This window comes from Carica papaya, chromosome 3 (genome assembly GCF_054855325.1).
Source record: "Carica papaya isolate Zhongbai chromosome 3, ASM5485532v1, whole genome shotgun sequence".
NCBI lineage: Eukaryota > Viridiplantae > Streptophyta > Magnoliopsida > Brassicales > Caricaceae > Carica > Carica papaya.
Window position 1 is genome coordinate 17,342,456 of NC_142311.1, and position 23,966 is coordinate 17,366,421.

Sequence of the window (23,966 nt, forward strand, 5' to 3'; positions counted from 1 at the left end):
TTCTTTTGTGTATTTACTAGGTTTTTTGTAAAGCAACACAGTTGTACGTTTGATGTTTGCTTGTTTTATCAAGTGATCGCACTTGCTGGACAAGTGTAAGAATTTGTAGCTTTAATAAATTATTCATGTTAGAACAAGAGAACTTGAACAGTAAGACAATTTTTCTTTTTTCCTTTTAAGGCTAAACAAATAACAATTGTTATTGGCAAGAGCAATTTTTTTTTTTTTTTTTTTTCCTTCAATCAATAACTAAGGCTAACATGATAGAAAAGAAAATGCCAAATCAAAGGAAATAAGAAGTAGAAAAACCAACAAACTCAAGTTCAATCTATCTCACAATTTTGTAGAAAATTTATAGAAACTGAAGTTCAAATTTGGCAAAAGCAGCTTAATTACTGAAAAGTTGATTCAACTTTAGATGTGACTAATATATTGTACTTCTTTTTATCAGATAATGTGTTAGAATAAATTATTTTTTACTTGAATAGTTAGAGTTTCTTTCTCTTATTATAAAGCAATAAAATTTAGATAAATAAATAAATAAATAAATAAATAAATAAATAACTGATGTATTAAAAAAATTTACGGCAAAAAAGAATTTCACTAAGAATACTACTAACATTAACGTGGTAAATTGATGTCACAAACGAATGTAATGCATTGAGGGATTAAATCCAATACTTATTAGATATCTCAAATTTTAAATAATTAATTCATTTACAAATGTTTATGAAATAACCATAACAATGTAAATAAAAATTTAGTTAGATATTTTACTTATAGACACCAAATATAATCAAAATAAGAGAACTGTAAGCTTTCCTAGGAAATAAACTGAATATAAAAATAAATTAGTTAATTGAAAAGCTTACAATAAAAGAATAACTAAATAGGACACTAGCTAAACAATCTTAATAATACCACATTACAATTATATAAGCTGAATCAGGTGCTTTCTCCAAATCCCTCCGTCTAGACTAGCCAAAAAAAAAAAAAAAAAGGATATCTAAACTTGAAAGCAAGAAATAAAGCATAGTTTTTCAAAAATCATGAATTTTATATTACATTTTAGTACGGTTAACAAAAATTCTGAGATATTCACTTTGGAAAATATGACAGAAAATTTCACAGTACTCAATTCCAAAAGTATCTATGGTGTTGTAAGCTTGAACTAACGAGATAAATATAGCCATTCCAAACAAAATGGTAATCCAAATAGAAGAAACCATTTGCAGTAGTCCTGCCCGGCATGCATGTCATGCTCGCTGAATAAAAATGAAAGATATCTTTTGCATCTTCTGTGGCAATCATCTTGAAGATAATACTAATACTTATAGGGAGACAACCATACGGTCTCTTATTACCTCTAGAGTCAAGAGAAAACTACACAGTTGAGTCCATTTACACACAAACTTGTGAAAACGTATTATTTAAAAAGACAACAAATTGTTATGCCACTCTAAGTCAAAGAGAAAAAGGAAATAGGCACCCTGGAGGACATAACTGTTCCTGTTTTTTTGTTTTCAAGGGAAAATAAATGAAACCCCCAACAGACTTGTCTCTACCGGTTTTAACTTTTGGAAACATAAAAATTCATGATAATTGAATCATCTCAATTTTCAAGGAACCAAGAAAAAAGGGGTGGGCGGCTTACTCTCTCTCATCAAGAGTGCACTGTCCTAACTTTTTTACCTCCCATTTTGGTTGGCATGAGAGCTTCCAATGTAGCCACCTAGGCTTCTTTGAGATGAGAGGAGAGAAGGAAATACCAGTTCTACTGGTTGGAAGCTGGTATATATCTTTGGACCTCCAAGGTTTGTGAGATTTCCTTCTGGTTGACTGCTAGGTTGCTTGGCTTCGGGTCTGGCTGTCTAGTATGGGCATAGATTGAAGGGTTAGATTTAGTATTCTTGTTTAGAGAAAAAGAAGAGCATTATATGCAACGCACCGAGGTCTCTCCCCTGTATAAAAGTACTTCAAACATTTCCAAAATTGTACATATATATTTAAAGATCCCCTAAATCATCTCTATATTGGAGAGAACTAACTCTAAACAAAATACTCAAGGGTTCGAAACCAGTAATCTTCAATGCTAACCAAAAGGAGAGCTGGCACTCTCAGAAGCTTCAGTGTTGCTTTCCTTCCATTTCACCTACATAAAAGCATATAGAATAAGGGAAATGGGCTTCCTTTCTTACCTTGCCACCTCTAATGTAATCCAAGCCAAAATCTGACCAGCGACTGAGCTACTAACCACTCAAGACTGGTTTAGGAGACTAAGGACCAAATCCTAAAACCTTCTAGCCTCTGCACATGAAAGGAGGAGATGGTCAGGGTATTCTTCCATCACAAAAGGAAAATCGTTAACTATAATTTTATCTCTTCTTCTAAGATTGTAGAAAGCGAGAATTTTGCCCCAAGTGACTTCCTAAGCAGGAAATAAAAAAATTCTATGGAAAAAGCCTTTCTTTTTCAAATATGTTTCCACGAAATCTAAAAGGAACATCAAACTGGAAGAGAAGATTGTAATAAGGAAATTAGAGAGAACACCCCCTTCTTGGTGAAAAACAGTGATAAAATTGGCAAAGAGCTAACAATGGCAACAAAGCTTCATTACTCTCCAATCATTCAAAAGATTAGTTGGATATTCCATAAGGGCCTGCCAGAACCATCAAAAACCAAGACATGACTGCCTAAGGCATTCTTGTCTCTGGCCAATACTAAATAATATATAAGAAAGAATCTTTCAGAGGCTTGTTGAGGTGACTATGGACATGGATCAAGTTGACAGAGAGAATATTTCAATGCCAAGTGAGCCCATTACAAGGGGGAGAGCTAAAAGTTTATAACAAGTTCTCCAACTTTTTATCCAAGCGTAAATTAATGAGGAAGATCGGATTGGACCCATTAAAGAAGCCCGAAAAAAAATGACAACATAGCCACTAACCTAAAGGTATAATAGTATCTTATATTCACCTCAAGTGCATGAGGGAAATAAACAAGAAAAGAAAAAAAATCTCAAGACATGAAAAGAAAAAATTCTCATGAAATTTTATTTGCTAATCATATGAGAAATCTTCACAATTAAATATTAGCAAAGATGGAAAATTGCTCCTAAATTACAAGCTATTTTGAAAAAGAGGAAAGCTCTTTAAATGCCGAATCTCGCAGAAAATGAAAATACTTGAAAAAGTGAAAATATTTTGACAAAATCTCTTCTCCTAAATCAGTCACAATTAATTAAGATATTTCTTATTTAAAAGTTTTCCTCGTAGAGAAATCATATATATACTATTTTAATTGTAATTTTCTTAATTCTTGATAGTTTTCCATTCTAGTTTAAATTTAATTTCTTATCTAATTTCTACCATTAATTAGGAGATTATTTTTCCCTTATTATTTGCATGACCTACACTATAAATAGATATTCAATTTAGAGTTGTAATTGAATTCAGAATATTCAGCTTATTAATAAATTTTAAGTATTCTTGTTTTAAGATTTCAAGCTTGCAAGAGTGAGTGAGTCAGTTTTCGACAAATTTGTTGTGTTAAGAATTGGAATCACTTATCGAGATAAGTCTCGTGACATCTTTTCAATTCTAATACTTTATTTCTTTTCCAGTTATCTTAGTTTTCACTCCCCTATTGAGTACGAGTCAAGTAGGGAAGGTTTGTTTAGAGTTTTAAGTTTTTGATTGCTGATGTATATGCGAGGTTTTGGATTCCATTGTTGATCCCGAGTTCCGCATCAGTTGTTATCAAAGCCAGATTTCGGTAAATCTACTATCTTTTTTATTTACTATTTACATTTATTTCTTACATAAAATTAGCACTCGTTACATAAAATGCTAATTCATTTAGTTTGTTTTCAAAAGAAATTTTTACAGTGTTATTATAATTAAAAAAAAAATTGAAAAAAAAAGCAGAGAGCAAAAAAGCTCTTTGGTTTATTTATTTTTTTTCCCAATATTACATCCAATATTCTGCATTAGTATCTGCATAAAAGAAACTCAAGTCATAGGGCGCAACCGTCATTGGAGTAGAATAATTAGGTATAACATTTCGGTTATATCCACAGAGATTAATTGGATTCTTGACGCTTTAAATCCATAATTGTCTTTTTCTACTCTTAATTTCATTCTTTTTTAAGTGCTTTAGTTCCATTATACATCTAAGTGGTTAATTGCATCATAACTACTTAGCTATAAACATAAGCGCATCACATATTCTTCATTTGTGTGCTTACTTCTGAAATTTTAGAGAACAAGATTCCTTTTTAGGATTCTTTGCAGAGTCTTAAAAGACAACTTTACTTATCTTGATTCAAGAGATCCAATTCCAACACTCAACTTGATAGGAGAAGACATGAGAGCTTAGTAAAATCAACCGACCTATGACCTTGGAAGAACGCATGGAGGCTATGATGGATGACATGTACAATAGATTGGGCATAGTCATTGAAGATAAGCAACAAGAATGGATGAGAGAGATGGAGGAAGGAACCGTAGTCATCCCAGACGCCAACATCGTTAGGATGATGACGAGTCACATTGCGACAATATTGAAGTCGGTAGAAGAAAAATCTGCAGAGAAGATGATGACATTGATCCATCAAGATGCAGATATCCCCGTTTAGAGGAGTGAATGATGCAGAGACGTATCTTAAGTAGAAACGGAAGGTAGAATTGATTTTTTATTGCCACAACTATAGTGAAGCCAAAAAAGTAAAGTTAGCAGCTGTTGAGTTCACAGATTATGCACTTGTTTGATGGGATCAAGTGACTGCTCTGAGGAGAAGAGATGGAAACCAACCTATATCCACTTGGAGAGAGATGAAGTCTAATATGAGAAAGAGATTTGTCACATCTTATTATGACAGAGAATTACATCAGAAGCTCCAACGATCAAAGAGAGAATATTTTTCACACCAAATGTCATGTGAATAAGAAGGTATGCAGTCTGATTATAGACGGAGGCAATTGTAACAATGTCGCCAATACTTTACTAGTTGACAAGTTAGGGTTATCTTGTACTAAACACCCTAACCCTTATAGACTACATTGTGGAGAAATTAGTGTACACAAGCAAGTCAAGATTCCCTTCTCCATAGGTATGCTATGATGTCATTCCCATGCGTGCCAGTCATATCTTGCTTGGACGACCATGGCAGTATGATAGACTGGTACATTACGATGGGTTCAAGAATCAATATTCTTTACGTCTAGATAGCCTAAAACACATTTTGACACCTCTATCTCTAAAAGAGGTCTATGCTGATCAAACCAATTCAAGAAATCCTTTGAAGAAAAATCGAAAAAAGAAAAAGGAAAAAAAAAGAAGGAAAAGAAGCCGAAAAGAAAAAGAATGGCCCACTGAGAGAAAAAGAGACTGAAAGAAATAAAGAAAGCCCATTAAGCATAAAAGATACCAAAAAAATAATAAAAAAGGCCCAATGAGAGAAAGTGAGAGAGAGAATAGAAAAGAATGTTTATATGTGAGGGTGAGAGAAGTGAGGAGAGCGATCTATGAGAAACAAAGCTTAATTGTACTTTGGTACAATAAAGCCTATCTAACTTTTTCTGACCTTGACACTTTTTTACCTAATTCTATTTTCTCTCTTTTGCAAGAATATGAAGATGTGTTCTCGGAAGAGATTCCGAATGGTCTATCACTGCCATGAGGGATTGAACATTAGATTGACTTTATCCCTGGAGCTTCAACTCCCATCCATCCAGCCTATTGAAGTAATCGTAAGGAGACAAAGGAACTTCAACAGCAAGTGGAGGAGTTGTTAGGTAAGGGACATGTAAGAGAAAGTTTGAGCCCTTATGCTATTCCAGTGTTATTGGTGCCTAAGAAAGATGGCTCTTGGAGGATGTATGCGGATTGCCGAACCGTCAACAAAATTACAGTAAAGTATAAACACCATATCCTTAAATTAAATGATATGTTGGATGAATTGAGTGGATCTACTATTTTCATTAAGATAGATCTTAAGAGTGGATACTACCAAATTAGGATGAAACTTAGAGATGAGTGGAAAACTGCCTTTAAAACCAAGTTTAGGTTGTATGAATGGTTATTAATGTCTTTTGGGTTATCAAATGCACCTAGCACCTCCATGAGACTTATAAATCATGTTTTAAGACCTTTTCTAGATAAATTTGTGGTAGTTTACTGTGATGACATCCTAATTTACAGCAAGTCTTTAAAAGATCACCTTCAACATACCCGATCTGTCCTTGAGGTTCTTAGAAAAGAACAGTTGTATGCAAATGCCAAGAAGTGTATGTTCTGCAGTGAAAAAATAATTTTTTAGGATTTGTAGTTAGTGCATAGGGTATTGAGGTAGATGAAAATAAGGTGAAAGCAATCAAAGAATGGCCTACTCCAACATCAGCCAGTGAGGTAAGGAGTTTCTATGGTTTAGCGAGCTTCTATCGCATGTTTGTTAAGAATTTCAGTTCCATAGCAGCACCATTGAATAAACTGGTAAAGAAAAATGTAAAATTTGTATGGACTGAAAAACAAGAACATACTTTTACTTTATTGAAAGATAAATTATATTCTGCACCTATTTTAGCTTTACCTAATTTTAACAAAACTTTTGAACTTGAATGTGATACTTCAAGTATTAGTATAGGAGAAGTTCTGATGCAGGAAGGGCATCCCGTGACTTATTTTAGTGAGAAACTTAGTGGCGCACCGTTGAATTACTCAACCTACGACAAGGAGTTGTACGTCTTGATGAGAGTATTAGAGGTATGACAGCATTATTTATTACCAAAGGAGTTCGTGATCCACACAGACCATGAATTCCTAAAACATCTGAAAAGTCAAGATAAACTCAACCGTCGTCACGGTAAGTGGGTCAAGTTCATAAAATCTTTCCCCTATATAATCAAGTATAAACAAGGTAATGATAATATTGTTACTGATGCATTATCTCGCAGATATGCTTTAATTTCTACATTTAGCTCTAACTTGTTAGGATTTGAACATAATAAGGAGATGTACGCTAATGATAATGATTTTTCCACTGTTTATTATGCATGTGAGCATTCTGCATTCCAGAAATTTTATAGGCATAATGATTTCCTCTATAGGGATGGTAAGTTATGTGTACTCAACTATTCACTCAGGGAATTACTGGTGCATGAGGCTCACAGTGGGGGATTGATGGGGCACTTTGGGATAACTAAAACTATATATACTAAATAAACATTTTTATTGGCCTAACATGAGGAAAGCTGTTGAGTGCATTTGTGGTAAGTGCATTGTGTATAAGCAGGCTAAATCTAGAATTCTACCTCATGGATTATACACATCTTTACCTGTGCCTACAACACCTTGGATAGATAATATCTATGGATTTTGTATTAGGATTGCATAAGACCAGAAGAGGTAGTGATAGCATATTTGTCGTCGTGGATAGATTTAGTAAGATGGCATACTTCGTTGCATGGTATAAGACTAATGATGTGACAAATATCGCAAATTTATTTTTTAAGAATATTGTGAGACTTCATGGCATTCCTAAGACAATTGTGAGTGATAGGAATGTGAAATTCCTTAGTCACTTTTGGACAATTCTGTGGGGTAAATTAAGAACTAAGTTATTATTCTCTACTACATGTCACCCTCAGATTGATGGTCAGACTAAAGTCGTTAACAGGACCTTAGGATCCTTGTTGAGAGTTATAACTGGCCGAAACTTGAAAACATGGGAGAATTGTTTGTCTATGATAGAATTTGCATATAATAGGTGCATTCATATATCTAAAGGATTTTCACCTTTTGAGATTGTTTACGGTTTTAATCATTTAATTCCGTTGGACCTCACGTCTTTAGCTTTGCAGGAAGTTCAGGATATCGATGGTCAGCGGAGAGCAGAACTTGTTAAAGCCATACATGAAAAGGCCAGATGACATATCCAAAAAAAGAATGAATCCTATGCACGACACGCCAATAAAGGAAGAAAGCGAGTAGTGTTCCAACCCGACGATTGGGTATGGGTTCATATGCCGAAAAAAAGATTTCTCAATCAGGAAAAATCTAAGTTGGACCCCCAAGGAGACAAACCTTTTCAAGTTCTAAAGTGTATCAATGACAATACCAACAAAATTGATCTCCCAGGTGAGTACGGTGTGTCTACTACCTTTAATGTTTTTGACATTTCCCTTTTTGATGCAGGTTCAGATTCGAGAACGAATCTTTTTGAAGAGAGGGGATGATGTGAGCAGGACATGGGTCAAGTTGGTGGAGAGGATATTTCAATGTCAAGTGGGCCCATTGTAAGAGGGAGAGCTAAAAAATTACAAGGTTTCCAACTTTTTATCCAAGCGTGGATCAATGAGAAAAATGAGATTGGACCCATTAAAGAAGCCTAAGAAAAGATGACAACATGACATTAATCCAAGGATATAATAGTATATTATATTCATCCCAAGTGCAAGAGGAAAATAAACAAGAAAAGGAAAAAATTCTGCAAGATATGAAAACGAAAAATTCTCATTGAATTTTATTTCCTAATCATATGGAAAATCTTCACAATTAAATATCAACCAAGAGGGAAAATTGCTCCTAAATTACAATCTATCTTGAGAAAGAAGAAAACTCCTTAAATGTCAAATCTCGCAGAAAAGGAAAATACTTGAGAAAGAGGAAAATATTTTGGCAGAATCTTTTCCCCTAAATCAGCCACAGTTAATTAAGATATTTCCTATTTAAAAAGTTTTCTTCATAGGGAAATCATATCTATACTATTTTAGTTGTAATTTTCTTAATTCTTGCTAGTTTTCCATTCTAGTCTAGATTTAATTTCCTATATAATTTTGACCATTAATTAAGAGATTATTTTTCCTTTATTATTCGTATGGCCTACACTATAAATATACATTCAATTTAGAGTTGTAATTGAATTCAGAATATTCAGCTTATTAATAAAATTCAAGTATCCATTTTTAAACTTTTAACCTTGCAAGAGTGAGCGAGTGGATGAGTTTTCGACCAACTTGTTGTGGTAGGAATTGGGATCACTTATCGAGATAAGTCTCATGGCGTCTTTTCAATTCTATTTCTTTATTTATTTCTCAGTTACTTTAGTCTCATGGCGCACTCTATTGAGTGCGGGTCAAGTAGGGAGGGTTTGGAGTTTCTGATTGCTGATTTATATGCGGGGTTTTGAATTCCATTATGGATCCCAGGTTCCGCATCACTTGTCAGTACACTAATACTCAGACTAAAAACCCATTGCCTGACCATGGCCAATTCTAAAATGCACCACATCTGTCACAATGTTAATCCCTGCTAATCCTTTTCGAGAAGCTTATCCAATTAGCCTATCCATCCTTACTATCTTCTAACCCTCTAACCATATCATGTTTGGCAATAATCATTTCACTCCAAAAAACCACTCCAACAAGCCATAAATTCCCATAGCCATTTAGCTAATATATGTTTGCTCTCAGTTAGGAATCATATATCAAGACCCTCCTTCGTAGAGAGATGCTTAAGAGACTTCCAGGCCACAAGGAAACAATACCTATAATTTGGAAGTCAACAAAGGAAAACAAAATTGATAAGACTCAAGTCTATATGCAACATCAGAAGGCATCAAAAAAGGAGAGGAAGTAACTGCAAAGATTGATAAAATACTTATAATATGAGCAAGCCCTCAATATGTAGAGAGAGAGTTCATCTTCCAGCTCCTTGTCGAGCTTGCAAAGAATAAGCTGCCACTTAGCACAAAAAAAGGGTACTTTCAAAAAGAACACAGAAACTTGTCAATAAATCCTTCCACCACGATTGACTTGTTCATAGTGATCCTAGGACCAAAGCTGAGACGACCCTAGAGGAAATCACAATTTTATCAATTATTTAACAAGACCTCTTTCCCAGGCCTGCAAAACCAAAAATTGGAATAAACAAATAATAAATGGGCCACCTCCCTTCTTGAGTTATGCTACCATTGGCCAACCTTGAATGAGATTTGTATGCTCTAATCCGCTTGAGGAAGATTTCATTCAATCTTCCAGGGCCAGGTTGAAGAAGAGTGAGAAGAAATCCCATGTTAAGATCATTAGAATAAAGGGATAAACATACTCTTACATTTAATATGTTATTAAATTAGTCATATGGTTTCTGTATATCAATATAGTATCTTGTATCATTAGGTTGTAGAATCCTATCCTTACAGGCAAGAGATTATAGAGCCTAAATGATAGAAAAATGTAAGACTAGTGATATAGACAAACTATATTACAAATTTAATGACAAATCAATTAAAAGAGTATATTTATCTCTTCATAAAGGAGTGAATGAAATAAAAAAGGCTCTGATTGAGTGAAACTACAAACAAGGGGGTAGCAACACATCTTCTTGTCCGCTTACAGTATCTCAGCAAAATCCATAAAATATAACAAATAATCAAAAAATCGAAATATATGTGATCATAGGCTTTCTCAACCTCTAGCTTATAAAAGATTCATTCTCCACACTTAAGAACATAAACTACAACCCCAACAGAAATCAAGGCAGCATCAAGGACTTGACACAAACCATATTGGCTCGCTTTACCAATCACCTAACCCAGTCTTTAAGCAAGAACTTTCAGATTGGTCTTTTTCCCTTCAAACTAATAGGGAAAAAGGTCCTTAGCATCTCTTCTCCTCCCACCTTGGGGATCAAATCACTACTTACAACCCATTTTCATCAATGACACCCCATTTCCTCCTCATGCGATCATTATAGGAGCAGAATCTCAACATTACTCCCAAATTTAACGAACATCAATGTGGAGTCTAGAAACCTCTTTCAAATATATTGAAAAGGCAATTCAAGAAGCAATACCAAACATTTGGAACACTAAGATATTAAATTAAAAGCCTAAAAAAGAAAGTAAAAATGTCACCATCCATAGCAAAAGGCAAGCACAAGACCGTTGTATGATGAAAAAATGGTGCAATACAAAAGCACTTAACTATAACTACCAAAAATCTAATTTGTTTGTTAATTTTATCTCAAGCAACAAGCTTCAATACAAGTTCAATGAAGAACATTATTACCTGAAGATGTTTTTCGTCTCCTCAGAAGACTATCAAACCTGTCTTTTGTGCTTCTTCCCTCCTTATAAAATGCATTCTTCAACTTTGCAATTGTTGACTCGTATATATCGACTTCCCTATTGACCATATCTTCCACAAATCTTGCAAGCACTGTTAACCTACACAAGTTACAAAGTCCAATGAGCAATGCATTGGCACTTTGTTCAAGAGGTGAGACTTGATTCTCAACCATATAGTTCCATATATCAATTGCCATTTCCGGATCATCCTCCTCTAAGGCCATTGTAATGGCTGCAGCACAATTATCATGGGTTGGAGGGGCCTCATTCTTTATCATCTCACACAAAAATTTATGGAGTTGGCGAACCCTCTTGTTCTTGACCAAACATTGAAAAATCATGTTATAAGTCAAAGAATTAGGGAAAGCTCCATGCAAAACCATGTCATCAAGGAATTGGAACATTTTCTGGATATCCTTATTATTGCATAGCAATCCAATGACAGCATTATACATAACCAAATTAGGAAGCAGCCCGCTGCCCACCATTATATCCCACATCAAGACAACATGGGTAGAATCACTTTGCTTAACAAGAATATCAAGAGCATTTGAGAAAAATTTCAATTCTGGCAAGCAGTTGTTGTCTTTCATTACTTGTAACAACTTGATGGCTTCATCTGCCTGTGACCCACGAAAAAGCATCATCAAAGAGGCACTGTAAGCTGACATGTGTAACTTGTTCCATCCAAGGCACTCAATCATTTCATCAAAAGTACTCTTGGCTTTCACCAAATTGCCTTCCTTCTCCCACCCTTCAAATAGAATAGTGAAAGAATCCCCATCAGGGAGGATCTTCTCTTTAATCTTATCCAAAACCTCAAAAGCCCTGCTTGTTTGGTTGTCCTCAAGGCAAATTGCACTTAAAAGTGCATTCACCGCTATGATATCCTGTTGGATGCCATATTTATGCATCACATCAAAGCTCATAACAGCCTCATTGAACCTGTGCCCCATGCAGTAGCTACTGAACACAGAAACAAAAGCGGCAGTGGACAGCACTCCCTCTTGCCTCATGGAGCGGATGGCATCCCACATTGGATCAAATAACTGGTTTTTACCCAGCAGATCCACCATCAGATTCCAGGTGTAGGCCGAGTGCTTCTGGGAGCAGCTAGACCACCGGAAGAATTTAATGGCCGAAGAAGGAGATTCGTAGGAAAGCTTAAGCACTTCTTGGACAACTTCAGGTGCGGGGATTAATCCGGTACGAGAGAGTGCAGATTCCACTTCGTGCGGAGAGGCCCGGGTAAGGATTTCGCAAAAAGTTCGAGCAGTTGAAGAAACAGCTGGCGCATCGAGGTAAGTTGGAAACTTATGAGTTCGCAATTTGGGGATTTCTTGTGCTTGTTGCTGATCCGTTGAAGTTTCCGTAACGGAGGAAGAAGATGATAATGAGTTTAATTTGAGAGAGTAGTGGATTCTTGTGTCAGGGTTTTCAGTCATGATGCCCATTCATATCGTTGAACGAGAACAGAGAAACCCTAACAAACATAAAAATGGTACGAAATGAAAAACGAGAGGGAATCCATAATCGAGTTTGAGCACTTCACGCTTATAAATTTTCGAATTCAGAGATGAAACATATGGAGGTTTTTAAATCAGGTAGTTGCTACCGATCAAAACACAAGTAATCGATAAAGATACATGTACTGACCGTATATGCAGATATGGCAATCAATTTTAAGACTTACTTTCTTATTTTCTTCTGTGCAGCGGCAAAGCAAACTGAGGAGGCCCAGAACCCGAGTATTGAAAGCTTCAATGGCCGCACGTAAAGCCGCAATGCTGCTTCTTCTTGTCTCTCACTTGTACTCTAACGGAATGAAGGCTCAAGTAAAAAGCAAGGAAGTCAGTTAAATACAGTACTTCTCAAATGTTTTCAAAAAGTCATGTAATATTGAAGAAAATAAATAAATAATATTCGACTCTATGTTATTTTTAGATTTAAATAGAATTTAAGTTTTAAAATTTTATTCAATAGATTCTTATCATTAACAATATATTTAATATCAATAATTAAATACTTATATAAAGTTATAAAGTGTAAGCGTATTTTTTATCCCATAAATAGATGTCTAACAGTATTAACTATGTCATTAGTAATAAAATTTATTTAAATCAAAAAATTATTTAAAAATATTAATAAGTGTACTAACAAAGTATCATCATTTTGTCGCTACAATTGAAGAACCCAAAGATTTATCAAAACTCATATCGAACAAGTTAATAGGGTTATTAGAGGCTCATGTGTAAAAACTCTGAATTTAAAAGAAATGAATTTATATTATAAATGCGAAAGCAAACAATAAAATTAGGATTTACATTTCTTATACAGTAAATTAGAGTGTCCAATAGAGATCCGGAAATGTCTATTCTACAGTGGTTTATAAAAAAAAGTAAATAAATGATTGAAAATAAATAAATAAATGTCATAAGGGATTAACCTCCACTAACACTTAGAGAAAGGTTTGGGAGGTAAACTACTTACAACTCTCTTACTGATCGGGTTCTAGATTTTGGTTTTCTTGATCTGAAATGGTTAATAGAAGAGTGAGTTACACTAGCCCGATAAGAATATCACACTAATCACTAATACAGAAAATAAAAGTTGATAAAAATCATAAAATAACTAATTGAACCATTAATTTAGATAAATTCATTTAACATAAAACTGTTATTCTCATACTTATCGTTACGAGTTTTTCAAAACCGACATATGAAGATAATAATCCGAATATCATTTTTGTTACATATTTACAAGAACAATGAACAGTAAATTTACCTTCTTACCTGTGTACCAGTATTTCTGGGGGTCCATTGAGATGTCTCCCTATGAGTGGACCCAATATCATATTTGTCAATTAACCGGTCGTTCCCATATCCCGTTTAGCAACGGGCGCCAAACATACCACTGCCTCGATACCCCTTTCCGATATGAGGGTAATCTATACCTCATAACCCCTTTCAGCATGAGATTTCTCAGTCCCATTCGACTGAGATAATGTCCACAATAGGATTTTTCTCTATATATCGAGTCCGTCCACCCTTTCCCAAGATACCTGATAAACATTTCATACATGGGTTCACATCATCAACCAATTACCAATCGCATACCAATATCTCATTTTATAATGACATATCAATAGAACGACATTTAAGCAAACAGTACAAGTTTATACTTTAACAATTAAGAAAAGTAATTAAGACATTTATTTCAAATCAGTTAATAAATGAAAATAACAGTTAGGTAATCAATAAACGACAATGCAATTAAACCTATGAATTAAAGTGCATGGGGTAAGTAACAACAACAGTATAACAACAAATGAACAATATATATAGAAGAAGTAATTTCGTACTAACCAGTTATGGCTCCACTAGTGATCTATAATCATTTTTAGGATTTTTTTAATTTTCACACAATATAATATTTATTTATTATTAAACCTTAATTTACCGTAACAGAGAATAGAGTGAGGGATTCTTACCCAGATCGGTATTTCAAAATATTGTAATATCTCCTACGCCTCTTAACATCCGAATTTCTTGAATTTTTCCTGCAAAAATTAAAATATTAGTCACGTACTCAAAAATACATCAAGAGGCCAAAATTGGTGTTGAAAAACCTTTCTGACAAATTTTAGGGTTTCGGCACGGCGGCACCGTTGTGCTCCAGTGACAGTTCCGCCGTCCACAGCAGCAATTCGCTTCAGCCTGGCAAGTTTTGGTCAATTTTGGCCCGTTTTACACGTATTCTTACGAAAAAATACGTTAGAAAATCTCGGTTGGCCAAAAAAGTCAAAAAATCAAAACTTACAAGTAGGGGTCTTTGGGTGTGACGGCTTCGCCGGTCCTCTTTCGCGGCTGAGGTTCCTCTTTGGCTAACCTGCACCAGAAAAAGACAGTGAACACGGTGGTTAAAGAATGATGTAAAACAGGAAACGGGAAGGGGGTCATCAGAGAGGGTTTCGAGTTTTGGCCGTGGTGGCTCGACTGAGCTTTTTAGCTCACCCGTCGATCATTTGGCTCTAATATGATCACAGAGAGGCTCGAGATTAAATTCTAAGCGGAACAAAGAAAAAAGTACATGTTTTGGTATCGGCAGTGGCTCGGGTGTGGCGATGATGGCGGTTGGTTTCTTTTTCAGCTGCGCTTCTTCTTCTTCTTCGGCAAAGGCTGGTGCAGGTAGGGTTAGGGTTCTCTGAAATGTGATGCTTAAATACCCTCCCTGTGTCGATCTGGGTTGTTCGTGCAGGGACACGCGGTCATCTCCCGTCTGTTGGATTCCTCTTATTCAGAGAATGAATATGGGCCACATGATCAGATTGAATTTGTCCGTTCGATTGCACTTAAAGTCGAAACGTATCTGAGCCGTCCATGCGCGTGTGATGTGATCTGGACCGTTGGATTACCAAGCACGTGAATCACCTCCGTGGCACCGATATCAACGTATTTTGTCATGCGATGTACTCTGGTTGTTGTGGTTGCTAACTGAGCCGTCCCTGTGGCCGAATTTTTTTTTTTATTTTTCCCTATATTTTCAAGTTTTCTTTCAAAAGCACCCATCTTATTCAAAATTTAACCTTTTTTTTCTAAAATTATTTTTAATTTCGTCCCTATTTTATTTTTTTCAATAATTTAAATAAAATTAAATTAAAATAAAATTTTTAATTATTTATATATATATTATAAATAAAAAAATCATCCCGGACCAAATTTCTAAGCCTAAGTGTTACATCTCTCTCCTCCTTAAAAAAAAATTTGGTCCCTCAAATTTGTTGTCTTTTTACTAATCAAATAGTTGGGGGTACTAGGCTCGGAAGTCTAATTCTAGCTCCCAAGTGACCTCTTCCTTCTCGTGATTCTACCATAAGACCTTGAGAAGGAAATTTTTCTGTTGCGAAATACTCTACTCTTCCAGTCCATAATGCCTATCGGTACATCCTCATAGAATAGATCATCCTGCAGTGAAAGTGGTTCGTGAGACAGGATATACGAGAGGTTTTGGTTGTACTTATGTAATATAAACACATGAAACATATTATGGACTCTAAATAACTTTGGAGGTAGAGCTAGCCTATAGACAGACATACAAATCCTATCTAAGATTTCAAACGGTCTAATAAATTGAGGATTTAATTTTTTTCTCTTACGAAATCTGCTGATTCCCTTGAAATGGGTTGCCTTAAAAAATACGCGATGGTCTTTCTTAAATTTTAAATCTCTTTTTCGGGTGTCTGTATAACTCTTCTGCTTACTCTGAGTTATCTGGATGTTCCTTCTGATTTTAACTATCTTAACTATAGTCTCCTCTACGAGATTAGGACCAAATAATTTTATATCACCCACCTCTTTCCAACAGATCGGTGACTTACAGGGTCGAGCATACAATGCCTCGTACAAAGCCATGTCGATACTTGCTTAATAGTTATTATTGTAGGCAAACTCTATCAATTGTAGGTGATCATCCCAATGACCTCTGAAGTCTAAAACACATACTCGGAGCATATCCTCTAGTATGCGAATTATCCGTTCTGATTGTCCATCAGTTTGAGGGTGGAATGTAGTGCTGAAGGACAGTTTCATCCCCATTACTTGCTGAAAACTAGATTAAAATCAAGATATGAACCTAGGGTCTTTGTTGGATACCACTGTCACCGGGACTCCATGTAGCCTAACTATCTTCTGGATATTAATTCTTGCTAGCTTATCTAAGGGGTCTTTTGATAGCCAAAAAATGAGAGGATTTAGTAAGTCGATCAATAATTACCCAGATAGCATCATATCCTGAGCGTGTATTTGGCAGTCCTGTCATAAAATTCATAGTGATATGTTTTCATTTCCACTCCGAGATTGACAATAACTGAAATAACCCACTTGGGTGTTGATATTTTGCCTTAACCTACTGACATATATGGCATTTGAAGATGAAATCGACAATTTCTCTTTTTATCCCGCTCCACTAAAAACGAGATCGCATACTTTAGTACATCTTAGTACTTCCGGGATGCGTGATAAACTTTAAGCTATGGGTCTCTGTTATGATATCCCTTTTTAGTTCATTTTCATCTGAGATACACATCCTATCTTGGAACTTGAACATTCCATTGGTAGAGACTCGGAACTCTGAATTTACTCTCTGTTCCGTATTCTTCCTAAGAGCTGCTAGAGTGGAATCGGTCAATTATGTTTCCTTTGTTCTCTGAATCAGTTCGAGTTAGACTGTTAGATGAGCTAGACATGTAATCCTTTTCAAGTCCTGAAGCTGTATTGTTGCACAACCCCTATTATCCTGCATTCAGAAACTATTAAATGAGACAATATACCTGCACTTTTTCTGCTGAGCGCGTCGGCTACCACATTGCCCTTACCCGGGTGATACAAAATCTTACAATTATAGTACTTGAGGAGTTCCATCCAATCCCTCTGATACATATTGAGATCATTCTAAGTGAATATATGTTTTAACTTCTTATAGTCTGTATAAATCTTAGAAGTCTCTCCATACAAGTAGTGACATCAGGTTTTCAGAGAATGAATAATTGCAGAAAGTTCCAAGTTGTGGGTGAAGTAATTCTTTTCATGATTCTTCAATTGTCTGAACGCATAGGTTATAATGATTTTATATTGTATCATAACACAACCCAACTCCAGATAGGAGACATTACTATACATTATGTATTCACCTGTCCTAATTGGTAGAGCCAACACGGGTGCAGTAGTCAACCACTTATTAAGTTCTGTAAAACTCCTTTCACAATCCTTATTCCACTCAAATATGACATTCTTTTTTGTAAATCGGGTCCATAGAGAGGTTAAGGTAGAAAACTCTTCCACAAACCTGCAGTAATATCCTGTCATTCCCAGAAAGCTATAAATCTCCTTAACTGAAGTTAGTTTTTTCAACCGAGTATTGCATCAACCTTCTCGGTATTCACTAACATCCCATCTTTTGATAGTATGTGCCCTAAAAAGGTAGTCTGCTCAAGTCAGAATCTATACTTGCTTAATTTTGCATACAATTTTTTTTCTCTGAGAACTTAAAAAATTGAGTCAGGTGATGAGTGTGTTCTTCTTTGCTCTTTGAATAGATCAAGATATCATCAATAATGACAAACTGATTCATTCCAATTACAAGGTAATCGTAGATTAAGTATTTAGACCTTGTTTAGGTTCAAATTTTAATTCTAATTGTGCATGTTTAAATATGGATTGCATGTTAATATTGAGTTTCGTATCTACATACCGTATGTGCTTTATTCTCAACCATTTAATTGAATGAAAAATTGATTTACAATTAATAAATGTCATAGAAAAACAACATAAAATCTTGCGCAATAAAATAATTTATTTTTAGATTACAAAGAGGAGCCCCATAGATTTTGACAGGATAAGGACAACACTCATTAGTGTAAATATTTTTGCAATTTGTCCTTCTAGTCTTGTGAATTTCTTTTTAGATTTTTTGATCATATTGCTTGTTTAATAAGCAAAAAATAAAATATTCCTAAAAGTTTAATTCAATGTTAAACGAATTAATGTAATCAGTCACTAAATAGTTTGAGAAAAATATTTACCTGTGATAAGTATGTCATCAATATAAATTAAAAAAAAATTAATATAACCTTCTGTAATAGAAAAAAATTTATCCCTAGCACTTAGAGAAATATTTACCTCTATAAAATATTGTCATATACGTCCATAACAATTTTTTACATCATATTATAATGAAAAATCAATACTATTATGTTGACTAAGAAAAGAAAGTTCTTTACTACTAGTATTAGAATAATGTTCGAAAGAAATGACATGAGTAAAGTGAATCGATTTGATGACATGCACCTTCCTTTTTGTTCATATTTATTGGAGAAATATTGACTTGTGTAACATTCGAGATATACTTGCTTACTTTTAATTTGTATGATATAGTACAACTCAGTGAAAAAAGTTATCTAATTTAGAGTTTTCTAATTAATAAGCTGATTAACTCTGGCTTGGATTTCATCATTGAATTTTTAGTTTTGTTTGTCACTAATTAGTCATTGTATTCATCATCATCATCATCATCATATATATATATATATATATATATATATATATATATATACTTTTTTTTTCTTAATTTCTGGATCATGCGTGCTCAGGTAAATTGAATACTTTAGGCACCGAGGATATTTTGAATAAAATGTATATATAGCTTAATATTTACAATAGTTCTCCTTAAATAAAACAGTAAAAGTAATTTTTATATAATAAGTTATATATGCATGCAGTAATGTTTAACCATTATTTCATGATTAATCATTTTTTGATATTAATTTTATTTATTTCTTACCTGCATGTACGCCCTGTTTTGTTTCTTGAGAAAGAAAGAAAGAGTTTGCTAATTAGCAAAGCAAGCTTGGCATATATTTTTCACTTTTAAAGAATAAAGTGGCAATTAGAAGATTCCTTATAGTTAATATATTCTTATACATATATTTATAACTAAAATATCCAAATCATTATCGACTGATATATTTACTACATTTATATGATATATATATATGTATAATTCACGTCAACATAATATATAAAAATAAATTATCAACATAATAAACACTAATAATGTTAATTTTAGAGAGCTAGCGAACACATCGTATAAAAAAAATTTCAAACATGATAGAAAATAATAATGTTAATTTTGCTGAGCTAATCAAGACCATTTTGAAACCTCAATAGTTCTTTCAACCAAAAAAATGTGAAGTAACCCATATAAAAAATTAAATAGTAGAGAGCTTTTTCAAGTGTGTATATTATATACATATATATATATATATATATAAATGCTTTTGAAGTAGGAAAAGAAGATACCAAAACCTTCCCTACCAATTAGAGCTAATTCTATACCTTGCCAATCCGCTTAAGCCTGTGTACTATGGTTGATGAAACTTAACCTCCACATAAAATTAAGACATTTCTAAACCTCAAAACCCAATCTTTCGTTTCATCTTTTTGCCGGATGTTGTCAAAATCCTCTGCAAACCTCCAATGCCCTCATCAAAATGGCTGGCTAGTTCTCGCCAAGGTCAACGCACCAACCCACTGGTCTGGTGTGCAGCCATAATCTGCAGTATCATTTCTGTCGCCGTCATCATTGCCGGCATCGTCGTCTTCGTCGGCTATATGGTTGTCCATCCTCGAGTTCCATTCATCCGCGTCATGAACGCCCATCTCGACCTTCTCCGCTACGATTATGCCGGCGTGCTCGAAACCCAGATCACCATCATCATTCGCGCAGAAAACGATAACGAGAGGGCTCACGCCACCTTCTCCAAGAACTTGTTTACTCTGAGCTTCGACGGAATGAGTATTGCTCAGCTGGTTGCCGGGACTTTCGATGTGAGGAAAAACAGTTCGGTGGATTTTCATTATGTGGTTCAGTCGTCGCCTATACCATTGGATGAGGAACAAATGAAGGTTGTAGACATGGCGTTGAAGGAGGATCAGATTAGGTTTAATTTGAAAGGGAACTTCAGGGCTCGATGGAGAGTAGGCTTGCTCGGTTCAGTCAAATTCTGGCGAGGCTTGAATTGCGACCTCCGTTTTCGTCCATCTTCTCATGAATATATCAATGCATCACCTTGCAGCTCCAAGGCTAAATAAATAAAATATTTATTATTATATATTCCTTTTGTTTTCTTGTTTTATTTGTGTACGATTAATTATTTCATCATCTCCTCCACTATATTTTCTTGTTCTCTTTCGTTTTCTTTTTTTTTTCTAAACCATAATTTACTTTTTGGTAATTAATTAATCTATAGATAAATGTTAGTGTTTTTCCTTTAAAACATTCCAAAATTAATATAAACTCAAATAAATTTGATTTCATTGTAATGTTACTGTTTTTTTTTCTTTCTTTCTTCTTTTAAGTTTACCGGTAAAATTACATTTGAACTAAATTTTTATATGCTGAAACTAATATTTTATTTAAAACGATTTTAGAGTTATACTCTAACAATGATTTGTTGTATTTAAAGTTCTATTCAGATAGTGTTATCAATAAGAATACAAATAAAATTAAGCATATATATTTAAACAATCTATTTTGTTCTTTTTATTCATGCTATTATAAGAAAAATGATATATAGTAGTGAAATTTTTTAGTAATGGACAATTTCTATAATTTAAGTTTGACCTATGTAATAGAAATATGTTAATATAGGTAATATTTCATTAATATAAACACTTATGATATTTTGTCAGTAAATGTCAACTTATACAAACAAAAATTATTTGTTTAGGTTTTCTTTCTAATAACAAAATAAATTCATTAGTAAAAGTTATGTTATGCAATCACTTTCCATTTGCTTAGGTACTCAATAAGACTTGTCATTCATATAAAATTATTAGGTTTATGAGGTTATGTAGCCCAACCCAAATATTATCACACCTAAAACCAATTATTTTTGAAAAAGTTCAAGTTTAATATTTGGAACCTAGAACCAACTAAAATAATCCAAAAAGTAAGTTTAAATTTAAACTTATTATAAAATATTACAAAAAAAAATATTGCAAAAATTATTACCAAATAATCAAGAAATTCATAAAATTTCTCTAGTCATGTGCACACATTTCCTTTCTTCTCCTATTAATTGAAATTAAAAAAATCCATTACTGAGCTGAGCAACAACTCCTCCATTCTCCTTTTAATCTCTCCTCCAACTCCTCTCCCCTCAATAACTCCTTTTTCTTTATCTTAGTTATTGTTAAGTTGAGCAGCAACTTCTTCCTTCAACATCAGCTAAGAGATTAGTAGTTTACGCATCCTCCAACAAGTAGATTTATTGTCTATTGATTTAAAGAGTAAGTTCATTTTTAATGTTGTTCTCTATTTATTTTTTTTCATTGAAAACCTTTTGATTCACAAAACATGCTTAATATTTAAATTTCAAATTTGTTCTATTTTTCTACTTTTGCAATTACTTATGAAGACAGTAGAGAATTCTTCATAAAACTGACTTATTTTTTTTTTATCACTTGTTAACAGAAACTTTAAAGTTTTTTCCTCTTTTTATTGAAGCTTTTATAGTAAAACCTGCAACATACTGACTTATATTCTGAAGATATTACTTATTCATTTTTTAGTCCAAAAAATAGGATATGTATCTAACATGAGTAGCTTTTGTTATCTAAAGTGAAAGATTTCAGATTTTAGATTTCGACATAAAGTCTAGATCTTTAAAATGGGGTGAAAAAAGTATAAAAGGATTTATTTAACCTACTTCAGATTTGCATTAATTCAAAGTACAAACATTTCCTTCTTTAGAAGATAGTACAAACATATATTGAAATTAGTAAATCATTTATATGGAAAGTTAGTTATATATAATAACTGAACTTTCATGTCCTTTAATTTACACTTTGTTATTGAAAAGAGCTTTTTTAAAATTTTTAGTTTTATCCTTTCTTCACAATAGGCTTAAATATTGCCCTTAAAAAATTGTGAAAAAGTTCAATTTTTTTCTAATTCACAATTTTAGAAGTTTGATTTTCTTCAATAGGAATTAGATCCCTAAGAAAAGAATTAAGAGCAGGGCACTTAAGAAATATAGTTGTTATTAAAGCTCATTCTTAGCCTCTTATATAGTTAGATAGAAAATCATTTAACATCACCTTTAACAAAAAAATATAAATGGAATCTTATAATATAACTAAGAATTTTTATTTTTAAGTTTGGTTTTTGTTTTCTTTATGAAGAGTAATGGTCATCTATCTTCACTAAGGTACCTTTCTCCATTTAATTATTTTCTAGAAACTATGGTTCTCGTTTCTGTTTTATGCTCTATAAAAGGACTTGAGAAAGTTGTAAAGAGTAGGTGCATCATTAAGGTTACAAAAAGGCCTTAAACAATCTTTTAATATCTAGCAATGCAATAGTCATTCCTCCATCAGTTATAAGATGGCTTATTTTAATGCATCTCTAATTAGTAAGGCTCCAAGAGTTTCCTTTATTAATAAGAAGCACTAGACATGTTTCTTGGTATTGTCTTATTCTTTCCTTTATCAATTGTCATCAAAAAGGAATTTTGGCCATCTTTATCATGCTCTTATCTCCTTATTTGTTTCTAAGCATGAATTTTGTAGCCTTTCACCTAGAGCAAGCCAGATACATAAAAAATTGTTATTTAATCTCTAAGTTGCAAATGTGGGAGTTAGTAATTGCGAGATCCATACTCAAAACCTCAAATCATCACTAACTAGTCCTTTAAATATATTAATGAAGAAGAATACATATGTTGAAGACTATAGAGGCGACATGAGAAAATTTTACTAAAAAAACAATTTAAACACTTGTTCAACTATGTAAAAATATACATTATCAATACATGAATTTGTAGCTAATTTGTTAAACCAACTATAAATTTAACTACGATCACTTAGAGAAAAAAAAGTAAATTTCATAGTTGAACTTTAACTATTTCTAACACATTTAAGATTCAACTATACTCGTCTAGAGAGACGAATTAGATCCAATGGCATACATCTACATCTAATTTGTTTACCACAAAAATAATTTAATAACATATGTAACAAAGATAATTTAATAACATATGTAAAAGTTGTGTAAGTAAAAAACTAGAAATTTATTTAGAGATTTATATTTCTAGTGACAAAATTATAGCAGTAAATGAATCCATTTATATCTTAATAATTAATTTAAATAGCTACTAATTTTTTACTTGCTAAATTTTTTGTTTTAATATTTATTTATTTTTTTAAACTTATTTGATCATAAAATAAATATTATCGCTCATGATTATTTACTATAATACTTTATTTGGCCAAAAATAATTGTC

At 33.4% G+C, this 23,966-nt stretch overlaps 2 protein-coding genes across 4 annotated transcripts; one reads left to right on the forward strand and one right to left on the reverse strand.

Annotated features, from left to right (window-relative positions):
- Window positions 1-660: 660 nt before the first annotated feature.
- Window positions 661-12,990, reverse strand: LOC110819974 (uncharacterized). Of its 3 annotated transcripts, none has more exons than XM_022049336.2 (3): window positions 12,819-12,990; window positions 11,067-12,608; window positions 661-972 (listed from the first exon to the last, which is right to left on the reverse strand). In XM_022049336.2, exons 2-3 carry the CDS (start codon window positions 12,577-12,579, stop codon window positions 932-934), a joined length of 1,554 nt encoding a protein of 517 aa, XP_021905028.2. In that variant the 5' UTR covers window positions 12,580-12,608; window positions 12,819-12,990; the 3' UTR covers window positions 661-931. The 3 variants fall into 3 exon arrangements, with proteins under 3 accessions (XP_021905028.2, XP_021905042.2, XP_021905034.2); XM_022049350.2 differs by having other exon boundaries at window positions 661-977; window positions 12,819-12,989; XM_022049342.2 differs by lacking the exon at window positions 661-972 and adding an exon at window positions 1,271-2,307 and having other exon boundaries at window positions 12,819-12,989.
- Window positions 12,991-20,023: 7,033 nt separating this feature from the next.
- LOC110819997 (late embryogenesis abundant protein) lies at window positions 20,024-20,842 on the forward strand. The gene has a single exon (XM_022049360.2). The coding sequence runs from the start codon at window positions 20,158-20,160 to the stop codon at window positions 20,770-20,772; it is 615 nt and encodes a 204-aa protein (XP_021905052.1). The 5' UTR covers window positions 20,024-20,157; the 3' UTR covers window positions 20,773-20,842.
- Window positions 20,843-23,966: the final 3,124 nt, after the last annotated feature.